The sequence below is a fragment of the Salmo salar genome, chromosome ssa13 (genome assembly GCF_905237065.1).
Source record: "Salmo salar chromosome ssa13, Ssal_v3.1, whole genome shotgun sequence".
Classification (NCBI taxonomy): Eukaryota; Metazoa; Chordata; class Actinopteri; order Salmoniformes; family Salmonidae; genus Salmo; species Salmo salar.
The window spans coordinates 35,562,960-35,575,992 of NC_059454.1; the positions used below are offsets into that span (position 1 = coordinate 35,562,960).

The 13,033-nt window shown below is 42.5% G+C and overlaps 2 protein-coding genes across 4 annotated transcripts; one reads left to right on the forward strand and one right to left on the reverse strand.

Annotated features, from left to right (window-relative positions):
- Nucleotides 1-201: 201 nt before the first annotated feature.
- Nucleotides 202-10,126, forward strand: LOC106567244 (probable G-protein coupled receptor 173). Of its 3 annotated transcripts, XR_006758564.1 has the most exons (6): nt 203-629; nt 2,938-4,035; nt 9,202-9,261; nt 9,550-9,626; nt 9,883-9,947; nt 10,035-10,126. XR_006758564.1 is itself a non-coding variant. In XM_014136303.2 (4 exons), the coding sequence occupies exons 2-3, from the start codon at nt 3,139-3,141 to the stop codon at nt 9,232-9,234; spliced, it is 930 nt and encodes a 309-aa protein (XP_013991778.2). In that variant the 5' UTR covers nt 202-629; nt 2,938-3,138; the 3' UTR covers nt 9,235-9,261; nt 9,526-9,617. The 3 variants fall into 3 exon arrangements, 2 of the variants coding, with proteins under 2 accessions (XP_013991778.2, XP_013991779.2); XM_014136303.2 differs by lacking the exons at nt 9,883-9,947; nt 10,035-10,126 and having other exon boundaries at nt 202-629; nt 9,526-9,617; XM_014136304.2 differs by lacking the exons at nt 203-629; nt 9,883-9,947; nt 10,035-10,126 and adding an exon at nt 641-1,697 and having other exon boundaries at nt 9,526-9,617.
- Nucleotides 10,099-11,740, reverse strand: LOC106567313 (histone-lysine N-methyltransferase SUV39H1; the record flags this gene model as incomplete). Its single annotated transcript, XM_045693202.1, is given in 4 exon segments — nt 10,099-10,355; nt 10,550-10,608; nt 10,611-10,836; nt 11,411-11,740. Coding segments are annotated over 4 exon segments (726 nt in total), but the record flags the coding sequence as incomplete, so codon positions are not given.
- Between the last annotated feature and the right edge of the window lie 1,293 nt (nt 11,741-13,033).

The following is a 13,033-nucleotide window of genomic DNA, read 5'->3' on the forward strand; positions in this document are numbered from 1 at the left end:
TAATTTAAGTACAGAATAGAGACCAGGTTGTTTAAGGTCACAGTGCATTGCCATTCCGACGTCATGACATTTGACCTTTTACATATAGAGGGAATTCCTGGTACATGCAAATATGGCTTCTTGGCAAATAAAGATTATTATGATTCCGATAGGTGATTCAAATCAAATTCAAATGTATTGGTCACATTCGCCGAATACAACAGGTGTTGACTTTACCGTGAAATGCTTACTTACGAGCCCATTCCCAACAATGCACAGTTAAAAGTAATAAAGATATTTGCTAAATAAAAAGGAAATAGTAACACCATAAAATAACAATAACGAGGCTATGTAAAAGGAGCAAGGGTAGCGAGTGCAATAGAACTGATGAACCCCGCGAACAGGCGAACAGCATCCACGAAGGCAGACGCAGCCATTTAATTGGGATTACTTTAAAATCATGCATTTAAACATCCAAACGTTTTTATTTTGACCGTACGTTTTGTCGACTAGACATGCGATATAAATGTACATTTTTGTCATTTTCAATAGCCTATGACAAATCAAATGCGCTCCCACCGTCCGCCAGGCAGACACATGCAATGTGGACCTTCACCGGACAACAACACAGACTGGCTGCAAATTACTGGGTAAATAAATGCACAGCGTTTGCTTCTACATCATGAAAATAGAGATTCATCGAGGTTATTTTGAAGACTGTAGTTATGCGTCAAGGGGCGTCAAAACGTTAGTCGAGGGAAACTCGATATTACAATTTACGTTTATGGGTATGAAAATCTAAGATTTGGATGTGACGATATAGAGGAAGATTGTATGGCAGGCTATAGAGGTTAGCCTACGTGCTGTTACTGTTACCTCTCCTAAATTGTCTTTAGACTCTATTTACCTCGGACCTGACGCAACAATAGCCTACCCGATGATAGTGCAAATGACATGAAATTATGGAAACGAAAATTGGACACATCCTTTGGTCTGTGTCTGTGTGAAACTTATGCTAAAGGGCCAGTAAACGTTATGCTACCTGTGGCCCAACCCAATTGTGTAATCGCTCAGAGAGGACAGACATAGCCTATCTTGAGTGTGGTGGTTTCAATATTGACTGGAGAATGTGTTCATACAATGTCAGTGACGCTTCTATGAAGGAGGATTCCAGCATCTTTACATGTCCTAGCAGTGTTGGGGAGTGGTGAACTAACGCCTACATGTAATTCAACTAATTTAACTACATTTTGCAGTAACTTGGTGGTAGTTGAACTAAATACAAATCTCGGTAGTGTTTTCAGTAGTATTTTTTGCCATGTAGCGGTGCAGCTAACTACTGGAACTACACACTACATTTTTTGCAATAAAAACAAGAAAATATGGGTGAAGTAGGCAATAATTGACTTTCTTTTTCAGCATTAGACCTGCCTAATTCTCACTGAAAACAGTTTTGGTGTGTAACAGGCTAAATCACACATCCTGTTAACATCTGACTCCAGAGTGATCTGTCTTGCAATTTGTAGTCTATGACATTTCAGATTTAGATATAGATTTTTTTGTAGTTTGGCGGTCATGAACTACTTTTTCAAAGTAACTTTATTTAGTTCAGTCAACGACATTTTTCTTAACGGTAGCTTTAGTGTAGCTTCATTTCTTCATTTTCTTCCGGTGTGAAACATTGTAGCTTCTCCAACACTGTATCCCAGAAATCGAAGGTAAGTTATTTCTGTATATGAAGCAAATAATCTAAATGTGACATGACGATGCACCTTATATCTCTTTCCCGTGTTGGATGTTCACAGGGCATTACTTAAAACTGGTCAAGAGTCAATGAAGTGATGTGTGTTCATGCAGAAATGTTTCTTATCAAAGCTTGTCATTAGTAGCCAAGGCCTGTGATTAAGACGACATGCATCTACACAGTCTTAATTGTGATGAGTGCAGTATTGCAATAATCTTCAATGTATTTAGTGCCTCCATGCAGGCCCAGCCCCAAGAACAGGTGCGTTGTTATCATGAGTTTCCTGGGCACGGCGCTGTACAGTGACAGTGGTGCTGAAATCTGCGACCAATCCTTTGTTTTACTTCGCGCTGATGTGGCGCTGTCCATTGTGCTGAATATTTGCTCGCTGGGCACAACAATGAATTCCCGTAGCCTAGTCAGTTACATTTCTTTATAGTACTTGCTCCTTATACAATTAAGTTGAAACATGCTTGAGTCAGGGTATTCTAATGTGTAGAAAATTCCCTGCATGCTATGTAGACATTTCCTTGTTATATTATTATTATGTTAAGACGTCCACTGGGAGGCCTGTGTATTCAAATATTAGGAATAATTTATATTCTTTGAAGTCAACAGGTGAATCACTCACTCTCAGACACACTCAGAAACCCGCATCTGCCTCCCAACTCCTTTGTTCAGCTATAATGATAACTTGATTTCCATTTACAGAGTCCTTTTAATCACATGATCAATTTGGAGTACATTTTTTGGCACAAACACTATTTTCACATTTAGAATGTGAATTACTTGGAAGCTAATGCTGTCTATTTTATTTGATCTGCTTGGTTGTGCTCTGCTCTGCTCCATCCCCTATACATCCCCATGCATGCACTCAAACACCCACACTTGCACAAAGTATGTGAGCTGTTGTATCTTAGCAACGGGCAAGGTAATTACTGAGAGAGCCAAGGAGCTGGCATGCTGGAGAACTGCTGATCTGATCCCAGCCATAGAAAGACAGTAAGGCGGAGATATCTTCACTGTTGCCCAACACACGCTTCTAAGAAGCCATGTTTTTATTTTCTTTGTTGTTTTTATGCATCTGAATCATTCTGAGAAACATATAAGACGGCCTGTTTTGCAGATGATTGCTCTCTGGTAAATGGATAAATGTGCCCTCCTGGAGTGAGTGTTAATGCACTGTCTTATTATGCCTGTTTCGTTGTTCACAGGTGCTGAATGTAATGGAGAAAGGACAAATGAGGCTGTTATGTAGAAACGATCCTCACAGCTCCCTGTAAGAGTGGGACAGAGACATCCACCAGGGCGGACGAGAGGAGGGCTGCCTGAGGCGGAAGAGTGGCGTCGGTCGGAGAGAGAGAAGGGGTAGAATCACCCTAGCACCCCGCCCCTAGAATCACAGAGCTGGAGGCATGTCTAACCAGACCCAGATCTTTGGCATTGATGGACCAGGCAGCCTGCTGGCAGTGTTGGCTTCACAGAGGGCCAGCAGCATCAGCACCAGCAGCAGTGAAGGAATCTCGGCTGCAGCTGTGTCCGCCTACATCAAGCTGGTGTTCCTGGGCCTGATCCTCTGTGTTAGCCTGGTGGGCAACCTGCTGGTGTCTCTGCTGGTCCTCCGAGACCGGGCCCTCCACAAGGCCCCCTACTTCTTCCTGCTGGACCTGTGCCTGGCTGATGTTGTCCGCTCTGCTGCCTGCTTCCCCTTCGTCCTGGTGTCTGTCCACAACAGCTCCGCGTGGACCTACAGCACCTTCAGCTGCAAGGTGGTGGCCTTCCTGGCTGTGCTCTTCTGTTTTCACGCTGCCTTCATGCTGTTCTGTGTGGCTGTGACTCGCTACCTGGCCATTGCCCATCACCGTTTTTACACCAAGCGCATGACAGTCTGGACCTGCGCTGCCATCATCTGCATGGTGTGGACTCTGGCCATCGCCATGGCATCGCCACCCGTCTTTGACGTGGGGACGTACAAGTTCATCCAAGACGAGGACCAGTGCATTTTCGAGCACCGCTACCTTAAGACCAATGACACTCTGGGCTTCATGCTCATGCTGGCCGTCGTGGTCCTGGCCACTCACGGGTTCTACGCCAAACTCCTGCTGTTTGAATACAAGCACCGCAAGATGAAGCCTGTCCAGCTAGTGCCGGCCATCAGCCAAAACTGGACCTTTCATGGACCAGGAGCCACGGGCCAGGCAGCGGCCAACTGGATCGCAGGCTTCGGCCGGGGCCCAATGCCCCCCACCCTGCTTGGCATCAGGCAGACTTTGCACAACCAGCAGCACCGGCGTCTGATGGGCATGGAGGAGGTGAGGACGGAAAGGAGGCTGGGCAGGATGTTTTACATCGTCACCCTGCTCTTCTTGGTGCTCTGGGCTCCCTACATAATGGCCTGCTTCTGGAGGGTGTTTGTCAAGTCCTGCTCCATCCCACACAGGTACCTCTCCATCACAGTGTGGATGAGCTTCGCCCAGGCAGGGGTCAACCCTATCATCTGCCTCCTTCTCAATGAGGACTTGAGGAAAGTGCTGAGGGCCCACCTGCCCACCTACAGCAGGACTAGACAACACCAACAGCTGCACCGCCATGAGCTGTTGGTGTTCACCATCACATGATGCACTACTGCAGGGGTGTCAAACATACGGCCCGTGGGGGGGGGGGTTCCAATCCAATTCCAATGTACAATGTCTTTTTAGAAAAACATTTTTTGGGGGGGAAACAAACTCAATATACTTTAAAATGACTAAAACCATATCGAAACTGTGTAGAAATGATAATGGACCTACATTCATACAGTTTCTTGACTGGGTCCAGCTCACTGATAATCACCGAAATGAAAGCTAGACAGTCAGGGAGCATCGAAAAAAATAATAATAATATGGATAGACTATTTTGACGCAGAGGAAATATAAACAATTTTCAGTGCGGCCCTCTGTACCTCGTTGAAGACCGAATGCGGCCCTCTGTACCTCGTTGAAGACCGAATGCGGCCCTCTGTACCTCGTTGAAGACCGAATGCGGGCCCCTGGGCCAAAATGAGTATGACGCCCTGCTCTACTGCATCGAGTGATGGTGGTGGGATCGGTGTGTTTCATTTGTATTATACTGAAATGCCTATCTGACTTTTTTTTGTAAAGATAATGTTTATCAGATGCTACTATTTTTGCAAATGAATTATGACTTTGTTTCATATGTAATGTACATATCGTGTGTACATGCAGTATGAGAAGCAGGTTTGTAGTAATACTTGGTAATTAACATTATCCATAGATTCTCATTTATATGGCTGAAAATTTAAAAACTATTAACAGTGATTTTCTCTAGTTCAATGGAGGGGATTGCAACTGTCACCAAAAAAGCAAAGCATAGGTTATCATCAGCTGCAAATGGATAATGAATCTAGATTGGAAGGAATATCATGTGAATTGTAATAGGACCCATATGATTTTTTTATTTTCTTTAACCATCAGGGAACAACCAATATAACCTGGGCACAAGTTTGTGCCTTCTATATTCCAAATAATCATACAAATATAATGACATTCACTAATTTAAACAAGAGTAATGTTTGGAATTCAGTGCTAATGATTTGACTTAAATATGTCTGAACATTCACATGTTCAAAGACAACACTTTCTAAAGGCAGAGAGCAACAAAGTAGCATGCTTTCCAACATTTTTTTAATGGTTCCCAGACTGAAGTTTGCAAATGTTTTGACATTGAAAAACCAACTGAGAAGTGAAATGGGGTTTAAAAATATTAGAGGGGTCTGGCATTGTTTTCTAAGATATCCTGTTGTACAGTATTTAAAGGGATTGTTTTTTTCCCCCACTCACCAATAAAGTCTACTTTTGATGCATTTTGATCTGGCTGCTGATGTCAGTTGCTACGGGATCCATATTCTTAGCAATTTGAGAAACACAACACAAATTGAGCTCAACATGCAGTTGGTATAATAAAATATTCATTTATTTTGCCAGTTGTACATTCGTAAGAAAAAGGCATGTTTTAGTTACAGAAAGATTTGGACCAAGATGACCTAGTAATGCTCAATATACAGTTTAGCTTTGGCCACTGAATGACATCCTGTAGGGAAAGTCTGGGGCAGTATGTACAAAGTATCTCAGAGTAGAAGTGCTGATCTAAGATCAGGTCCCCCCCTATTAATTGTGATCTAAAAGGCAAAACTGATCCTAAATCAGCACTCCTACTCTGAGACGGGTGATACATATGGATTACGGCCCCTGGTCAAATGACATAAGATCAGTCTGACTTAAACAACCCAGCGCAACCTCTATGAGGGGACAGTAGCTCCATCCAACAATGAATGTGAGGCTTCACACATGAATGACAGTCCTACAACTGTGTAATTCATGGTTTTAACCAGCCTATTGAATTGCAGTCACAAGAAAGCTCTTTAAAATGTCTCTGTCAACAGTAGGGGTGGGAATTGCCAGGGACCTCACGATACGATACACTTAGGTGCCAATACGATATGTATTGACATTTTTACGATTCTATATGTATTGCAATTTGATGTGATTTTATTGCAAAACGAGTTTTGATCAGTCATGGAAATAAAAGTGCTGAAAACATTTTAGCTCCCGATCTAAAAAGAAGATGGAGAACAAGCTATGATGGGAAACTGCTGGCATTTTGGTGCAGGTACAGTCAACTAGAGCAAAAAATAATATTGCAATATTGTCAGAACGATACGATTTATATTGGCAAAAATAATATCCCAATATGGAACTATCGATCCACCCCCATCACTAATCAACGGCTCCTAATCCAAAAAGTCATGGAAGTCTGCATTTTCATACATATTAAAAACACACCTTTCAACTTTCACACATGCCAGTTTTGTACAGACAAATTGTACAGCAGACAATTACATAAAATGAAAAGTTTACAGTGGCTTGTGAAAGTATTCACTCCCTTGACATTTTTCCTATTTTGTTGCCTTAATCGAATTAAATAGATTTTTTTTTTGGGGGGGGGGGGGTTGTATCATTTGATTTACACAACATGCCTACCACTTCGAAGATGCAAAATATTTTTGGTGAAACAAACAATAGGACTAAAAAACAGAAAACTTGAGCGTGCATAACTATTCGCCCCCCAAAGTCAATGCTTTGTAGAACCACCTTTTGCAGCAATTACAGCTGCAAGTCTCTTGGGATATGTCTCTATAAGCTTGGCACATCTAGCCACTGGGATTTTTGCCCATTCTTCAAGGCAAACTGTTCCAGCTCTTTCAAGTTGGATGGGTTCCGCTGGTGTACAGCAATCTTTAAGTCATACCATAGATTCTCAATTGGATTGAGGTCTGGGCTTTGACTAGGCCATTCCAAGACATTTAAATGTTTCCCCTTTAAACCACTCAAGTGTTGCTTTAGCAGTATGCTTAGTGTCATTGTCCTGCTGGAAGGTGAACCTCCTTCCCAGTCTCAAATCTCTGGAAGACTGAAACGGGTTTCCCTCAAGAATTTCCCTGTATTTAGAGCCATCCATTATTCCTTCAATTCTGACCAGTTTCCCCAGTTGCTGCCGATGAAAAACATCCCCACAGTGAAGCATGGTGGTGAGATGTGTTGGGTTTGCGCCAGACATAGGGAGTCTCCCACATGCCTTTTGGTGAACACCAAACATGTTTGCTTATTTCTTTCTTTAAGAAATGTTTTTTTTTCTGGCCACTCTTCCGTAAAGCCCAGCTCTGTGAAGTGTACGGCTTAAAGTGGTTCTATGGACAGATACTCCAATCTCCGCAGCTCCTTCAGGGTTGTCTTAAGTCTCTTTGTTGCCTCTCTGATTAATGCCCTCCTTGCCTGGTCTGTGAATTTTGGTGGGCAGCCCTTTCTTGGCAGGTTTGTTGTGGTGCCATATTCTTTCAATTTTTTAATAATGGATTTAATGGTGCGCCGTGGGATGTTTAAAGTTTCCAATATTCTTTTATAACCCAAACCTGATCTGTACTTCTCCACAACTTTGTCCCTGACCTGTTTGGAGAGGTCCTTGGTCTTCATGGTGCCGCTTGCTTGGTGGTGCCCCTTGCTTAGTGGTGTTGTAGACTCTGGGGCCTTTCAGAACAGGTGTATATATACTGAGATCTTGTGACAGATCATGTGACACTTAAATAAAGTCCACCTGTGTGCAATCTAACTAATTATGTGACTTCTGAAGGTAATTGGTTGCACCAGATCTTATTTAGGGGCTTCATAGCAAAAGAGGTGAATACCACTTTTCCGTTTGTTATTTTTTCGAATTTCACTTCACCAATTTGGACTATTTTGTGTATGTCCATTACAAGAAATAAAAATAAAAATCCATTTAAATTACAGGTTGTAATGCAACAAAATAGGGACAACGCCAAGGGGGATGAATACTTTTGCAAGGCGCTGTACACTCATGGGAGACAGTGTTTTATGTTATTTAAATATGGCACACAATTTGATTCTAGTGTTGTATACTAAAACCAAATAACTCTAAGAAAAACTGCAAACAGGTTACAAACAAATTAAACAACGTCCCAAACCGAATGAATAGTGTTTGATGAAATAGGGTTGAATATTAAAACACACCAAATATTTACATTGTCCATTTAAAATACCAGAAATAAAGTTTAATTGTCATGATGGCACTACTGGAACAAAATCAAGTTTATTATTAGTCTTTGTCGCACCCCTAAAACAAGTACCCCCTGCAATTGTCCTTCTCACACTTGCACTCTATGCGCACACGCTTTTTAGGTGATCCAGACATGTGGGCCTTTTTAGGTGATCCAGACATGTGGGCCTTTTTAGGTGATCCAGACATGTAGGCCTTTTTAGGTGATCCAGACATGTGGGCCTTTTTAGGTGATCTTAGTTCTCTCCACATCTATTGGATCAACCCCTCCCCTCCCCAATTTCTATCTTGTCTTATCGCTGCAACTCCCCAATGGGCTCGGGAGAAGCGAAGGTGGAGTCATGCGTTATCCGAAACATGCCTAACCTCACTCCTTAACACCGCCAGCTTAACCCGGAAGCCAGCCACACCAATGTGTCGGAGGAAACATCGTTCAACTAGCGACCGGGGTCATCCTGCAGGCGTCCGGCCCGCCACAAGGAGTCGCTAGAGCGCGATGAGCCAAGTAATCCCCCCCGGCCAAACCCTCCCCGAACCTGGACGATGCTGGGCCAATTGTGCACCGCCCTATGGGACTCCCGGCCATGGACGTTTGTGGCACAGCCTGGGAATAAACCCGGGTCTGTAGTAACGCCTCTAACACTGTGATGCAGTGCCTTAGACTGCTGCACCACTCTGGACGCCCAAAGCAACCCGTTTAAAGATATCCCATATCTACAACCTAAATGGATTTTGAATCTTACATTAACCTTACCACCAGCTCTATTCAGACATATTCATTAATGTTCCATTTTGTATGCTCTCAAAAATGTAAATTGTAAACTGTATTTCCATATCTTTTATTTCAGCGATCTTGTGATCTGTGGATATATATCAGATGAAACCTACTCTGCATATTGTAGTCGAAGGTGAGCTGCTCCCCAGCGCTGATACCACGGTTTGAGAAGAAAGTCAGGCGTGGTAGTTTCTCATCCTGGTTGACTATGAATACATTACATTGTACACCTGCAGGGTCGGGTTGCACTTTGGGACAGAGGTCAGAAAAGGATAGGTCTAATGATTAAGTGTTCTCAAATGTGGAATTATTTGGTAAGTATCAGTAACAGGGTTGGGGGTCAATTCCCTTTCAATTCAGTAAGTATTTAACTGAATTGAAATTGACCCCAAACCAGTGCGTCCCCCCACTTCCCCCACAGCTGACGAAGTCAGAGACGTTTCCATAGCGAGCAGCGTCAACAGTGTACTCATCCTCAACATAGTCCAGGTCAAACAGGTACGTTGCTCCCTGTCTGTTGTTGGGTTCACCTAGGGGTCATGAAAAGGGTTGTACCAAAGTGTTTGATGTATTAGAAAAAAATGGATTATGCTTATGTTTTATTAATAGAAGGGGAGGGGTTAAAAGACCCCTCCCTCCTTACATTTATAGGGTTTTAGACTACTGATTAACAATATATATTCATTGTAGAAGTTTAGTATTGTTCTACATTTGTATTTTAGTTCTCTCTCTCTTCTTCTGCCTCATTATAAAGAGGCCCTTCTTAGAAATGTGTGACTTAGACAGAACTCTGCAGGGGACTGAAGGAGATAAGACTAGGTAAACATTCCACAATAAATCAACTTTGGGGGAAGGGGACATTTACTGCTAAGTGTTTAGCTAACAATAAAGGCCCTGTTTCTACAGCTTTGTAGGCTGGTTCTGGTCCCAGGAGTAGAGGATGATGATGTAGGCAGTGACATCACCAGGGCGTGACTTAGGGTTTAATAAAACAACTGGAGACCTTTTGTTGGATGCAGAACTTACTCAGCAACATTCATGCTATGTTCCTGTTTGTCAACTTCTGTCTGCAATTGCATTAATAAAGGTTTTTGAATTATTTAATTAAAGATATTGTCATAATGCTAATTTCACCAATGAGTAACTGATTGATAAGGAAACGAGGAAATGAACACTAACACTGTCATAGACCTGACCCCGCCTCTCTGCCTCCTCTGTAGTGATGATCTGGATGGAACACAACACAGCCAATCACAACAGAGAACAACCATACAGTGTAATACAGCCAGGATACACACAGTGCTGCATGAGATAATGAAAACCACTAGTAGTATGTTGTTTGATTGTCAACTGTGACAGCTGCCAGTGATATTATAAACTGTGCACCAAATAATCTCTTTAATCCAAGTTGTTTTTCTTACCTCTCCGACATACTCCATGACGAAGGAATGCATTTTGATATGCTCAGAGGTGCGCACGTATGCTGGATCCTTTCCTGTACCACTCTGTTGGGGCAGTCTGGTCCACAGCGACACTTCTGGTTGCACTCATACATGGGCTCCCCAGGCTTAACCTTCACCCGCCCATACTCGTTGTAGGAAAAGCCATGGCCCGATACTCCTGGGCAGCAACCGCCCACAGGGTTCTCCAAACAGCTGGTGCACTCGCACCCCACTGCCACCGTTGTCACCGAAATGCCCTCACCCACCTAGGAGAGAAAATCTTTGATTTCATTCTACATATTTATATTTGTACTGTATTGCTACATATTAGACTGAGTGATTGTGACGACCCTCCCACTTTGTCTGCCGTATTCTCTCTCTTTGCTCTTGTTTCCTTATTAGGATGCCGGTGGGCGGAGTTGGGAAGGTCGTCAGCTACATGGGAAACACCTGGGCCCGGGTGTGTCCCAGGATAAATAGACCTCTTCCACAGTCATTGGGGAGACTTTCTCCACGCAGACACCTTGGTTGATGTCTGTTGTGTAGTTTTGTGGCTTTTTGGTTATTTGCTTATTTGCTTTGGCACCTTTCAACACCCTGCATTATTACATTCATGCATGCAAAACACTCACACTACTGATTACACACACCATTGTTAATTGTTCATTTTGTTTAGTTACTTTAGTTAATAAATATATATTTTGATATTCCTTGTCTCCACGTTGTCTCCCTTTTGTTGCGAACTCTGAACCGGTTCGTAACAGTGATAAAGAGGGCAGCATCCCTACAGTTGAAACATGTATTGGATACAAAGTACTGGTGAAACACGAGCCCTTGCACACCTTATCCGTTGATGTAGGTAAAGTTCTTTGGAGGGCCCTCCAGGTCCACACGGTTTAGGACCAGGATGTGTTTGAGGCCCCCGACACTGTTGATCTGGGCCTCCCACCTCTGCAGGGTCTGCCTCTGCCTGGCTCTCTGCTCCAGGTAAGAGGACAGCTCTGGTTCAAACCGGTTGGGGACTACAGTCTTTTTCTGTCTCTGCAGCTCCAGGAAGACATCGTCCCAGAACTGACGTAGGAGCTCCACACACCTGAAGTTTTTTCTCAGCTCCCAGGTGTTCATGTGATCTGGGTAACCCTTCCATTTAACCAGGTAGAACTCCCTCTCTTAGGAAAAAAACAGCCGCTGACAAGGAGTCAGACTGAACTCTGGTGCCCCTATGACAAACTAGACATCTCCTAAGATCACTTTATTTGGCCAATTGTACACAAGGTCCAACGGAAATGTGACTTCTACTTTATCCCAACCCCTCTGGAAGACACACATACATATACAGGCCGGAGAGGTAGGAACAGGGAAGAGGTTCTCTCTCAATTACAGATGGATGCTTTCAGTGGCAGTCAGACATTACCAGCACTGTAAATTACATCAATTAAAGCTGGATCAATATAATCTCCAGCTACCAAAATCAAACCATACATAGCTAGCAGTTGTGTAAAGTATATAAATAAAAATACTTTAAAGTACTACTTAAGTCGTTTTTTGAGGTAACTGTACTTTACTATTTATATTTTTGACAACTTTTACTCTACTACATTCCTAAAGAAAATAATATACTTTTTACTCCATACATTTCCCTGATACCCAAAAGTACTTGTTACATTTTGAATGCTTAGCAGATCAGGAAAATTGTCAAATTCACACACGTATCAAGAGAACATCCCTGGTCATCCCTACTGCCTCTGATCTGGCAGACTCACTAAACACAAATGGTTTGTTTGTAAATGATGTCTGAGTGTTGGGAGTGTGCTCCTTGGCTATCCGTGTGTAATATATACATATATATATATATATATATATATATATATATATATATATTTCTATATTAAAATCGTGCCATCTGGTTTGCTTAATATAACAAATTTGAAATTATATATAATTTTACTTTTAATACTTAAGTATATTTGAGCAATTACATTTACTTTTGATACTTAAGTATATTTCAACCCAAATACTTTTTGACTTTCTCAAGTAGTATTTTACTAGGTGACTTTCACTTTTACTTGAGTCATTATCTATTAAGGTATCTTTACTTTTACTCAAGTCTGACAATTGGGTACTTTTCCCATCACTGATAGTTAGAATTTGTTCTAACCTTCGGTACTCCCGTTGGATTGGCTCTCTTCCTTCCAGGAACAAGTGTCCTCTTGTAGTCACACGGGTACTACACTTCGAAGTCGTGCGTTTGTCTCTTGTTGACCCCCAGATCCAATCACACAATCCCTTCTTGACGACAGAGTGTCTCCAACTGGCTCGTTGTCACTTTACATACAACTTGGCACTGCAGTGAGTTACAAGCCAGTTACACAAAGAGCAACACATGGCTCGCTCCGATCAGGAACTATCATTACGACTCCATTTAGTTATGTTTTCAATCTGTATGTGCATAGCTATTTTTCT